General features: G+C 39.0%; 1 protein-coding gene across 2 annotated transcripts in view; it reads right to left on the bottom strand.

Moving 5' to 3' along the window:
- LOC120936830 (probable cation-transporting ATPase 13A4) overlaps positions 1–13,946 on the bottom strand; it is a 104,594-nt gene that overhangs the window by 46,685 nt on the left and 43,963 nt on the right. For both annotated transcript variants that reach the window (XM_040349529.1, XM_040349530.1), the window contains 8 exons: positions 13,375–13,506; positions 9,105–9,275; positions 8,213–8,370; positions 7,356–7,544; positions 7,068–7,129; positions 5,359–5,509; positions 1,646–1,726; positions 1,376–1,532 (listed from right to left, as the gene is read on the bottom strand). In XM_040349529.1, coding sequence (XP_040205463.1) covers positions 1,376–1,532; positions 1,646–1,726; positions 5,359–5,509; positions 7,068–7,129; positions 7,356–7,544; positions 8,213–8,370; positions 9,105–9,275; positions 13,375–13,506 — 1,101 coding nt within the window. The remainder of the gene's footprint in view (positions 1–1,375; positions 1,533–1,645; positions 1,727–5,358; positions 5,510–7,067; positions 7,130–7,355; positions 7,545–8,212; positions 8,371–9,104; positions 9,276–13,374; positions 13,507–13,946) is intronic.

Raw genomic sequence — 13,946 nt, 5'->3', positions numbered from 1 at the left:
TCGAGAGTCAAAAGTTGTAATCATTTATTTCAGCAATGCCTTAGCTGAGTTTTAAAGAGATTTGTGAGATGTTTGGGAATTCTAAAGTTCTGGGCCTCTTATGTTTTGAGGAGTGTAGATTCTGCACTAATCTAGTAGGGGCAGATCCACGTAGCGTGGCGCATCTTCCCGCCGGGCGTAGCGTATCTAAGATACACTACACCGCCGTAACTTATTTATTTATTTTTAAATCCAAAAAGAATGCACGCTGTAAGTTACGGCGGCGTAGTGTATCTTTGGCGGCGTAAGGGTGCGCAATTCAAAACGATGTTATGGGGGCGTATTTTATGTAAATACGTTGTGACCCGACGTTAACAATTTTTTTTTTTAACGGCGCATGTGCCGTCCGTGGGGGTATCCCAGTGCGCATGCTCGAAATTAAAACCGGAACAAGCCAATGCTTACGACGGTGACGTCATTCTACGCAAATCCCTATTCGCGAACGACTTACGCAAACGACGTTAAAAATTTCAAATTTCGACGCGGGAACGACGGCCATACTTAACATTGAGTACGCCACCATATAGCAGCTTTAACTATATGCCGGAAAAAGCCGAACACAAACGACGTAAAAAAATGCGCCGGCCGGACGTACGTTCGTGGATCGCTGTAACTAGCTAATTTGCATACTCTACGCGGAATTAAAAGGAAACGCCACCTAGCGGCCGGCGGAGAAATGCACCTAAGATCCGACGGCGTACTAAGACGTACGCCTGTCGGATCGATCCCAGATGCCGTTGTATCTTGTTTTGTAGATACAAAACAAAGATACGACGCAGGAACTTTAAAATTGTGCGGCGTATCAGTAGATACGCCGGCATAATTCTTTTGTGGATCTGCCCCGTAGTCTTCATTGTGGGGCTTGGAAGTGGTTTTCAGTTTTTTTGTTCAATACGTTTTTATTACAAAAAATATGGCACAATACAAAAACAAAAATAGACCATTCCCAGCAGAGAACTATGAGGCACAGCAATGCCACAAAACACAATAAACAAAGAGACAACATCAAACTTACACAATACAGGCAGTTACATAAAAAAAAAATCAACGGCCTGAGAGTGGTACAACTGCCGACCATATATGTAGCATCCAGGCTTATCCCGCCTTAAAAACTGGGAAATATCCCGATAACATACAAATAAAAATAAATCAAAGTGCCTACAAGGAAGTGGTTTAATGTTTTAATTTACCATTGTGTGAACAGTCAGCCAAGAAAATAGATGTATAATAGAAACTTGTATTTCGGGTACTAGAGAGCCACCTAGTGGTATAAAATCATTTTGTGTAAACAGAAACTATAATGTTACCTAAAATGAAATGTGACAATATATCTTACCACTGTCTTCCCTGCAGAATTGAATCACCATCTCAGGAGCTCCTTTCATATATACTACATGTTTATCTTGTCCAATATCTTGTGTAATGACAGACATACGCTGTAAACTAGAGGAAAATGGAAACTGGTGGATGATGGCTATTCCTTCTGCTGGACCCTAAATGATTAAAACAAACAATGAATGATAACTATTCAAATATTGTAGACTGCCCACCAAATGTAAAATGTTCATAACTAGTACCAGCTAACAATAAAAAGGTTTAAACTCACTGAACTGCTTGCTTGACTAGGCTTTAAAACCAAGCTAGATGATGCAGTTTCATTATTTTCAGAACTTGACTGCTCAAATTCCTGTAAAAAATGTAAAGTTATATATTTAGGACTCTTTAAGAAGTTAAAAAAATAATAGTTATGTCTGTCAGAGGTGTTTAATGAAGCACAAATAATGATGTCAACAGTGATCAGTAACTGTGAACAAATTAGAATCAAATTTGCTGTAGTCGGATCAGTTTAAATAATATGTATATCTTAGCATTTGTATGGAATATCACCACTGCTCTTTTCTCTGCCTACAGAGTTGTCAAACATTTTATGGACATATTGCCTACACATGTATAATAATTGTATTTGTTTAATCTTAAAGAGGAACTAAACCCATTGATTTACCAGTTTCAAAACACAGTTACATTCCCAGCATATGCCAGCAATATAACTGTCACATCATCCAATCACTGGTGTCATACGTGATCACATGTGCAGAACCATGGCAGTTGAAAATCAAACAGAGGCCAAGATGGCAGCTTCCTTGGCTGACAGGAGAGATTGAAATAATATAGAAAGCAGGTGGTGGCGCCAACCTAAAGTGTAGACTAAATGTCAAATAATAATTAATGTTGTATGGGTGATACAATAAAAAATGTTGTATGGGTGATACAATAAAAACAATAAAAACAAAAAACCCAAAAATGTTGCGTGGTGATCCAAATAACAACCAGAGTAATTCAAAATACAAATAAACTCAAAAAGTGTTCCAGTGCTAAAATCTCATTCCATCTCTGCTTCATGCAAAAATAAGTGAATCAATGAAAATAAATATATATATAGTGCAGTGTGCTTTCAACAAACAGTTAAAGAGTCTTTATGCAAAAGAGTTCCATGCAGTAAATAAATAAATAAATAATTGAAAGTGCTGTGTGCTTCTTCCACGTGAGAACAACGTAGATATAAATCTTCTGTGCAAAAATCGTGCTCACTCCCTATGGTCCCGCACTCACCAGATACTTGAACCCCTGCAGGGGTAACAGGCGTTCACAGTATAATATACTGACAAATCCCTGGATCTTCCCAGAATCTAAAAAACTCCACCGCTCAGAAGAGGAGACAAATAGATTGCCCAATAACGTGATACCGTTTAAAAATGATGAACAATTTTATTCACATTTAACAGGGTACTCACATTTGGTAGAAAGGTTAATACACATAAAACATAAAAACGTGCTGTAGCTTAGAGTAGCGTCTGCTCACGTTTTTATGTTTTATGTGTATTAACCTTTCTACCAAATGTGAGTACCCTGTTAAATGTGAATAAAATTGTTCATCATTTTTAAACGGTATCACGTTATTGGGCAATCTATTTGTCTCCTCTTCTGAGCGGTGGAGTTTTTTAGATTCTGGGAAGATCCAGGGATTTGTCAGTATATTATACTGTGAACGCCTGTTACCCCTGCAGGGGTTCAAGTATCTGGTGAGTGCGGGACCATAGGGAGTGAGCACGATTTTTGCACAGAAGATTTATATCTACGTTGTTCTCACGTGGAAGAAGCACACAGCACTTTCAATTATTTATTTATTTATTTACTGCATGGAACTCTTTTGCATAAAGACTCTTTAACTGTTTGTTGAAAGCACACTGCACTATATATATATTTATTTTCATTGATTCACTTATTTTTGCATGAAGCAGAGATGGAATGAGATTTTAGCACTGGAACACTTTTTGAGTTTATTTGTATTTTGAATTACTCTGGTTGTTATTTGGATCACCACGCAACATTTTTGGGTTTTTTGTTTTTATTGTTTTTATTGTATCACCCATACAACATTTTTTATTGTATCACCCATACAACATTAATTATTATTTGACATTTAGTCTACACTTTAGGTTGGCGCCACCACCTGCTTTCTATATTATTTCATACCTTTCTCCATTTTGTGGGGATTTTTCTGCAGGGGCAGCCCCTCATACTCATTATACTATATACCTTTCAATACCTGAGAGCGTAATTATTATATTTAAATATTCTGTAGCGCAGATTCACATTTTTCTTTTGACAGGAGAGATTGGTTCTACTTTAAAATAAATACTTTAACAGTAGCATCTTGTATATACACTGTGCAGCAACAAAGGCACTAATTTAAGGCCGGTCATAGACCATAAAATCCAGCATGTTGGATCAGGCACTTTCGATTGTTGCAGCTGGCGCACTAATGTTGCGAAAATCTAACAATCTGGTGATCGACTAGAATTTTCGTATGGTTTTTAAGTCATCCATGACCTGCTTAAGACAGCATCTACATAATAGAAACAAAGTTTACTCTACCTACATCAGGGCTGTGTGTGACATTTATACAGTAATCAGTGCATTTTTATAGATAAAAATCGCTGATCTGCACCTTTACTAGTAAAACAAATAATAAAAAAAATGCCATAAATCTATTCCCTATTTTGTAGATGCTATAACTTTTGCGCAAACCAATCAATATATTCTTATTGCAATTTTTTACCAAAAATATGTAGAAGAATACATATCGGCCTAAACTGAGAAAAAAAAAATATATATATTTTTTTTAAATGTGGGATATTTATTATAGCAAAAAGTAAAAGATATTGTATTTATTTTTCAAAATGGTCGCTCTTCTTTTGTTTTAAGCGCAAAAAATAAAAACCGCAGATGTGATCAAATACCACCAAAAGAAAGCTCTATTTGTGCGGAAAAAAGTGACGTACATTTTGTTTAGGTACAACGTAGCATGACCGCGTAACTGTCAGTTAAAGCAACACAGTGCCGTATCGCAAAAAATGGCCCGGTCAGGAAGGGGGTAAATTCTTCCGAGGCTGAGGTGGTTAAAATTGTGCACGCTCTGGAATGCCGAAAAACTACGGTACTTAAAAATCTTTACAGGCAATGTTTTAATTTTTTTTTTACAGGTTAGCTGTTTAGAGTTACAGAGGAGGTCTAGCGCTAGAATGATTGCTCTCGCTCTAACATTCGCAGCGATATCTCATATGTAAAATACTCCAAATCCCTCCTTTACCTTTAAAGCAAAAGACCCCAAAAAAGCTTCCACTCTGGACCGGAAGTGGCATGATGGTCTTCCAAAGCCATTGAGGCGATCAGAGATGACTTTGTGTTCGCCTCTGTGACCAGCCGGTCGCACCGTCGAATCGTTTCTCGCGTGTGCCGTTAACAACGATAAGCCTGAGAAACACTGGTGAAAGGCAGTGGGGGGGAATGACGTCCCCTCCTGCTGCTACTAAAATAAATCAAACGGCTAATGAGCCGCTTGGACTGCTTTCACGCCGGCAGAAAAATAATAATAGGCTTATGGGTGATAGCTTTAGCCATAGCCCTGGTAAACCACTTGAAAACCACAACCTATATATACATTGGCAAGTGGTTACTTGAACAAGCTGAAGTTAGAAGCTGATTGGCTACCATGCACAGCTGCACCAGATTTTCCATGCATCAGTTTTAGTAAATTAACCCCTATGCCTACAGACATATGTTGTAATATCTATGCCATCTATTGCAATATATTGCAATTATCTCCTCGCTGTGAAGGAAATGAGATACCTTGATCTTTTGCTGGACATCACTCTTAAGGCTTGTTTATTATAATTGTTCTGCTACTACTGTCTGTACATGTGTCTCCTTTAATTTATTTAAAAACCAAATAAAACGATATTGAAAAAACATCCTTACCCATTGTGTGCCTTCAAACATTTTTATATCTAGTGGGTCTCCTTGAAGTTTTCCATCAATTGAAACTAATGAGTGGCAGCAGCTTAGTGCTCCGAGAAGGGGACTCCAAGGCAAAGTGGCATCTGATGCAAAGTTATGAAATTTCTGGAAACTAAAGGAAACACATTAAAAAACAGATTCATTGTAACTGTTCACTTTCAAAAATCATTTGCTAACTAGGAAATCTCTGATTTTTTCAACTTATCTCACTTGACCTGTTTAGTTTTTTTTTTTTTCTTTCATGGCATTATCCTTTATTAGACTGAGAGTGATAGCTGTTCATAAAAGAGGTTTCAGAAAATAAAAACATTGTCAATTGAATAACAAGGGCCGAGCTTAAGACAAGGTTCACATAACCCTTTTGCCAGAGCCATTTTTGCGTTTTTTGCACATATGTTGTAATTTTAGGCCTAAAGATTATTTAAAACTTCCAAAATATTATATAACTTCTGAACGCAGGGATCCTGGTGAATAAAATGGTGGTAGTTCCATTTTTTTTATGGCACGTGATATTTCCGCAGTGGTTTATCAAGCACTAGTATTTCAGTAAAAAATACACTAAGGTTATTTTTAGAGTACATAACGCAACATGATCTGTGAATAGGGGGGATTCTGATCAGTCTCCTTCTCCCCCATTCACAAATGTGTTACAAGCAGCATAATCATTGAAAGAACGTTTCTCAATGCTGGAGGGGGAAGCTGGGGGTGTCTCCATCAGACCATTCATACTAATGTTCTGTCTGTAGACCGAAGCTGTTAACTATTCATACTAATGTTCTGTCTGTAGACCAAAGCTGTTAACTATGGTAGCTCCTGAAGCTAAGAGACAGGAAGAAGTTAGGCATTCCTGCAGTGAAGATTTCTCCAGGATTTAGCTGCCTTCACTACGTGAGGCCTCCTTCATTACAGGTAAGTAAGGAGACCGTGGGATTTTTTTTAGCTAAACTTTAATTCACATTACATGTTAGAGCCACAAAAGAAGATTTCCCTCTGCCATGTGCTGTGATAGCAGGTCTGAACAGGGAGCCGATAGCTACTGTATATGTAAACCCAGGCATCCAACATTTCTTATTTGTACTGGTCCAGGAAGGCAAATACCCCACTACCCCCAGGCCAAGTTCTTACATCATATAAAGGATGATACATGTTATTTTATATATACTATTCAATACTTTCTGATGTTTTGCCAAGTTAAATGAGAATCCTAAGTGTTAACATGATTTGAGCATAGACATGTTTTTACCTCTTAGGGATTGACACCTGGGGAACTCAAGTTGTGGCAGGACACAAGAAAAATTATAGCTTATAATTATAAATATGGGGACGCTGTGACTTAATGCTGCCATAGATGATTGAAACACAGCAGAGATATCTCACAATGTACTAATATGTCAGCTTTATCTATCTTCACATAAGAGCTAATTTATTATTCTTATACTTCTGTTAGAGAAAATTGAGTACTGGCCGTGATACTTTTTTTATTTGCACTAACATATAATTTTTCATGGACGAGCTTTCTTACACCCCGAAAGCTCGTCCATGAAAAATTATGTTAGTGAAAAAAGTATCACGCACAGTACTCAATTTTCTCTGTCACAATTGCACTAATCTAGCTATAATCACCTCAAGTATACTTCTGTTAGAAATGTTCACCAGTGTATGGAACCTACCAGTTCCCTTGAGAAGGCAGTACTCCACAAAGGTCTAATCCATCTTCTGTTAGGGTACCTGTCTGTTGTAAAATAAAATAAGATAAAACAAAATAAATGTGAAAAATACACAAAACTTAATATATATAGAAATTCCTTCTATATTATTGTAATTCGTTCACACAGTTCTGTACATGGCTTGTAAATGAAGAATGAATTTGCATTTGAAAACAACCATGAAGAACTCAAATGAACACAGTATAGACTTAAACAAAAATGTAATATTCTGAAATCTCACTACAGCCTTACCTTATCAAAACAAATAATGTTTAGCCGACCACATACATTGATCCTTTGAGGACTGATGCAGAAAATTCCTTTGGTTTTGAGTCTGCGCTGAGCGTACATAATTCCGGTAGACAGGGCAGCTGACAGTGCTGGAGGGACAGCGGTGGTGATAATGATCAAAGCTTTTACCACTACTTCAGTTAGAGACTCCTGAAAGACAAATAGATGTAATATTCAATAATACTATATTGTTTAATATTTCTCATCTGTTATACTGTTGATCTTGTATTAATAAATATCTACAAGATTCATCATCATTCTGATATATGTGTTTAAAAACGTATATGTGCTATATAGGAGACCACTGGAGACACTAAACACATATCCAGTAGTATCTCATTACTGAAATGCAATTGCAACTCTCCAATCCACAGTCATTAGACTTTGTATTAAATACATTTTCAGGTATTTTGTTATGGGATAGGCCACCTAGAATCAATAACCTTCACAAGTATTTCTTACTTTAGCGGGGGGGGGGGGTGTTCGCAGCTACTTTATTACTGACCACTGCATGCAAATAACTTTATTATGCTCTAATTAAATCTGCATGTTTACTTTACACATTCTAAAAAAATACACAGGCCTATTCTTTAAAGGTATTAACATTTACACAAATAAGTTTCGTTGTTCAATTATTTCTATGGCATTATTGATTATTTTTAACAGTGATATAAAAAAAATACAACATTTCCAATAAAATTACCATGGATGTCCTTTTTTTATTATTAAGGTTATAAAAACTGCATTTTTATCTAATATAAATATATTTTTTTTGATCTTCATACTGTTATGCAGGTGCTATTTCTATCATAACTTACCCCCCATAAGACAAAAACAGCCACAGTGTAGATTGTTCCAAGGACAGCGACTCCAGCTAAAATCATTAAGAATCTGAAGGCATCCCTATACAATTTAAAATTCATGGGTTTCGGGTACAAGATGGATCTGACCAAATCCCCCTTAGCTGTGTTAAATCCTGCACATATAAAATAAATTCTTTCATAAGTATACAAAAAAAAAAAACATGTTGTACAGATCCATAGATTAATACAGGCAAATATTAATATTAAAGCAGAACTAAACCCACTGATTGAATTGTTTCTCAAACCAGTTAGGCCCCTTTCACACTGAGGCGTATTTCAGGCGTTTTAGTGCTAAAAATAGCACATAAATAACACCTGAAATAATCCTGCCCCAGCATTCTCAATGTGAAAGCCTAAGGGCAGGTGGAAAAAATCGCTCCAAAGATGCTGCTTGCAGGAGATGTGAAGGAGCGGTGTGTATACCGCTCCTTTACCGATTCTTCCCATTGAAATCAATGGGACCCCACAGTAATACCCTTTTTTGGCTGCTAGCGGGGGTTAAAACCACACCGCTAGCGACTGAAAATCGCGGTAAATACGACGGTATGGCGGCTCTAAAAATCACGCCGCTATACCGCCACTGCACCTGCCCGCCCCAGTGTGAAAGGGGCCTTTTACATTCAAGGCATGCTGTGAATAATAACTGTCACAGGTGCTTACCATCACATGGCTGGTGTCATAGCTGATCATATATGCACAACCATAGCAACCATAGATCGAACAAAGGGTAAGATGGCATCTTTCTTAGTATAAAACATTAGGAGGGTTTAGTTCTACTTAATTGTTTGCCTAAAACAGTCATACTTGTAAATTTCATCATTTCAGATTTTTCAAACTCTTTACTAACCAGTTTTTAGGACAACTGCCTTAACTTGCCCATGGCTCGTTGGCTTTGTCTGAATGACTTCTGTTCCACAGAAAAGTATATGTCTTTTGAAATCCTCCCCACTGTGAGCCTTCCATGTCATGGTATGGTTATTGTTAGGTAGAGGGGTTTTAGAGACAGGAATACTTTCACCTGTTAAAAAAAAACAGCACTCCTTAAATATTAATGAATAAAAAAAGACAGCAATGAAATCTCCTTTCAGTCTTGTTGACATGCTCATCTGTAATGCCGGGTACAGTATGGTCGGAGACGCTGTACTAACCATGCAAGGTTAGTCCAGTGATCTCACTCGCTGAGCTGTTGTGTTCTGCCGGGGGACTGGACCCTCCCACCAGAAAACTCTGATCAGTGCTCTCTGCCAATGGTTAAAAGCACTGATCGGGAGTCGTCGGTTGCTGGTTTTCTGGCATGCATGTCCGACAGGAGCCAGCAGTCTTCTGCCGAACAGATCAACATACACACAGCAGAATGTCAGCCGGTACTTTTTGTACCGGCAAATGTCTCCCGACATTCTGGTTGTGTTTGTACGGGACTTAAGTCTCAAAGTACATGAGGTAGGATCAACCTTGATGGTGCTCACTGTGCAGATTGCAATAGGCTTTAACAACAGCATTGTTTAAGGTTAGGAATGAGCTCTCAATTCAGTCCAAACACAGGTTAAGACCAAACTTTGCCTGTTCAGACTGCTACTTAAAGTCATACATAGTAGCATTTTTTTTACCACTACTATATTTGACAGTTTCCTCTGTCAGTGGTTGTTAAGGAAGCAACAGGTGTTGGCATCCACCATATTCTTAGCAACAATTGACATGACCCAGCCTCATTCATTTGTTAACCGGTATACCAGGTCTTGCAAACAAAGGTGCAAGAATAACGCTGATAACACTGACCAAATATGGCCACATGACCATATTTGAACAATGCCCATGCATTGGATTTTTAATGTTGACTCTTAAGCATTATTAAAAGTGTTGCTCACCATCAAATTGAAATATTTAAAACATGTTTTACTTTGTACATTTTCCCCAGGGCAGTGCCCAGCTTCCCTTTGTATTTGTTTTGAAATTCTTTGCCTCATAGCCTATAAAATAGCCATTAATGTTCTTTAACATTCAGCTTCTGTTGACTTCAATGGGGTTCGATTTCAGCACCTATAAAACCAATTTATGGTCTGACTATCAGCTAGAATACAAGCTAACTGCAGGAAAAACATCTATGCTGCAGGCCCATCCTAAGCATTCTAAACATTTGTCTATAGAAATCCATCTATGAAATATTTATTTAACAAGAAGAGTTCAAACTGTGGCTAAATACAAAACTGATCTTAGCAAATCATCAAACTGTGATAACGCATTCATTTAAACTTCATTTTTAGAACAGTGAGACTTTATGCACCAAGGTCTTTATAAAGCTTTTCTCTTAGCAGGAGACAAATAACTTAAAAAACACACCTAAGTTGCATTTAGTTGCATTTAGGCCTCGTACACACGACTGGGTTTCTCGACAAAAACCAGCAAGAAAACTGATTCTTGCCGAGATTCCCGTTCGTGTGTACGAGGCATTCAGGTTTCTCGTCTGGAAATCTGGCCAGAATCTCAACGAGAAAAAAAGAGAACCTGGTCTCTTTTTTCTCATTGAGATTCTTGTTGGCCTGTTTCCCGACGAGAAACCCGAGAGTGTGTATACTTACCTGTCGCCGTGGAAACCCACGCATGCTCGAAATGACTTTGATGCATGCGCGGTATCTTCCACGGCATAGGTAGGGTGGAGCAAGATGGCGGCGAAGGCATCGAATGTGACAAGCGCATGCTCGTCATACGCGATGTTCTTTCCGTTCAAGAGAACCACGGTCAGTCAGTACACTCTGGCGGCAAGAGTTTCTTGCCAAGAATCTCGTCAGGGAAAACGACAGGTTTTTCCTGACGAGTGTCTACAAGGCCTCAGACTTGTCAAGCTCTTGGGCGTTTATTTCTTTTATTGGTCAGAATATTAATATATTCTGGTCACTGAAATAAAAAAATGCTCAAGCGCTAAATGCACCTAGTGCTTAGGCATAGGCACGGTTAAACAAGTTTACCTGCGCATCAGCTTAATAGCTCCTCTCCTAAACGCAATTTTGGTGGGGGTTTTTTCCCTGCCTCTAAACTCCTGTAAATGCCCATAGAGTTCATGGACATATAGGCTAACATGGAGGGACATTTAGAGGCAGGGAAAAAAATATCTCAAACCCCTGTAAAAGCATTTTTTTTTAGCTCAAGTGTGCATGAGACCTAACAGAACTGTACAACATCTTCAGTCTGAACTATCTTTATTAAAACAACATACGGCAATAGATTTCTAAAGCATATGTCCCAATAAGCTCCTTTTAGGCTAACCATATACAATACAATCTGGCCAAACGACTAGGCCCCTGCACTACATATTTGTTGGTAGATCTAAGGCCTGGTTCAGTGTGATTTCAGATGCAACTTGAGTCAAACAGAGTCGCATGACATGGAAATCACAATGCTTTCAATGGTGACCATTCATATCAGTGCAGCACAGAATGGCACAATTTTTGGAAAAGGGTCCTGTGCCACTTTGGTACAATTCCAGTGCAATTGTGGCCTTATAGAACATGCAAAACAAATCCAAAATGCATTCAAAAGTCACACTACATAATTGCATAATTGAGAATCAAATCAAATTGCAGCTGCGGTTGTGTGAACCTAGCCTTAAATAGCATTTACAATCAGTTTGTAATTAATGTGATAAGGTGATGTAATACAACTAATTAAACAATAAAAAGCAGCCACACACTAAAAGTAATGCATAAAATAAAAGAGTTCATTCAAAAAAGTGATAATCCTCTTATTTAAAACTTTATTTAGTTGGTATTCTCCTGTAGCACCCTGCTCCTGTTGAACAGGCACTGCTCTAAATTTAGTGGGGGTCTGAGCTGTTATTTGGCTCAGACTGGAGTGATTAAGGGCAATTTAGCCTCTGTTCCAGCCATGGCTGTGCTGGGAGTTCCACTATTGTTAGCCAGGGGGTGTCATTCCCACCCCAGGGGTGGCAGCAGCAAGGTCAGAGTGTTTTGGGTGTTCCCCTCAGCAGCAAATCAGTGGGAGTGGTCACCCCGCTGTGCATGCTGGGGAGGGGTACTTGAGGGACAGACGCCATTAGAGGGGTTCGTTGCTCGCACCTCGTGGCCCGTCTGGCCTGAGGTGCATGTCCTGAATCCTGACTCCAGGACCATGTTGGCCCAGGGTTGCGGCTTCGCCTGGTAGGCCCAGTAGTCAGACTGGGGCCTGCTCTTTTTGAAGAGGTGATCCTGTACTGTCCATCCTGCGGGAGGAGGTCACTTGATGAAGGAACCCAGGGGAGGACCTATCCTGGAGAGGGCCATGCAAGAGGCTGGTACCTTGGGAGTAGGCCTGGAAACTTAATCGAAGGATACACTGAGAGGCTTGACGGTGTCGCCTGTCGGAACTAAAGTTCTTCTAAAGCTAAGCTGGAGAGATCCGGGTGCTGAATCCTGTGGTAGGGGATTCTGGACCAAAAGTGTCTCCTCATAAAGAAAGGTCTGTGGCAGAGACTGTACTTTGTTCCGTGCGCCATCCCGGCTGCTAGGTCAGTGAGAGGGACCTATCCGGGTGAGCAATACCCACTCTGGCTAGAGTGGCAATGAGAACTGTTTGCTGGAAGCAGGAGTGTTTCCTATTTGTGATTATGCACCTGAACCTACCTATCCTTCCACCCCTTTACTTCTTTTTTACTAAAGTTCTGAAAATAAATCCCAGAAAAAGAAGTGCATTGTGTGGACATTGAAATTCTTCGGACTCTCACTTCGCCCTGGACAGCGAAATGATAGAGGTAACGTGCCACCCAAAAATACTCAGCAGCTCCTTCGGGGGTAGTGCTACACTCCCATTTAGTGTAAACATAAATGACTACTATCTGTTGGTAAACTACAAAAAAAATGTCACCTCAAAATTTAAGTTTGCAATTTTTCAATACTTTAGATGCAGAACTTAGAGGTATTAGAATGATAAATGTGTTTGTAGTCTTTGATTGCTTTTTTTTATATGTCATTAATATAATCTTAAATTCTGAAAATGAAATATCAGTTGCGAATCAGGTGTATCTTTACACCCTAAGAAAACTAAATTATAAACTATTGTCTTTTAAAGGGATCCTGTGATCTAAATGGAACCTATACCAGTGTATATGGCACTGTTTGTCTGTATACCTGTAAGCATGCTCTCATTCACAATACATCCTCCATTGAGAAGTATGGCATCACATGGTAAGAACTGCCTCTTTCCTGTAAGAACAATTACATCACCGGGCACCAAGCAGTGTGATTCAATCTCTTTATATTCTGCAAGAAAATGTATTTAATAGATGTAAGTAATTCAAGTCATTGCACTACATGTTTTGTTTTGTTTTTCTTTTCTTCTTTTTGTTTAACAAAGCCACGCGATCACCACATCAGCACTGACATGGTGTTTTCCCTCTTGCTGACTGTATAACACATTACACATATATGCAAATCAACAAAAGTGGGCTTTAACACCCAGCTTCCGCACATATGCATCCACAGGGGCATGAAGTTGCATGCTAAGAGCCTTAGATAGTCCTCAGTCAAGGCTTCTGATTGGGAGCCAGCAAGATGAGCTCCCAATCATATGACCGCTGTGAGAGTCACTCAAAGTGGTCACATGGTACAGAAGCTGTGCCACCTCCCATGCATTACACACCTCTTAAAAGCCCAGTTAGACCCCATTCACACCTGAGAGTTATGTAGATTGAAGCCTGAAG

The sequence above is a fragment of the Rana temporaria genome, chromosome 4 (assembly GCF_905171775.1).
Source record: "Rana temporaria chromosome 4, aRanTem1.1, whole genome shotgun sequence".
Lineage (NCBI taxonomy): Eukaryota > Metazoa > Chordata > Amphibia > Anura > Ranidae > Rana > Rana temporaria.
Note: the sequence above shows the minus strand (reverse complement) of the source record. Positions and strands in the feature narration are given on the sequence as shown.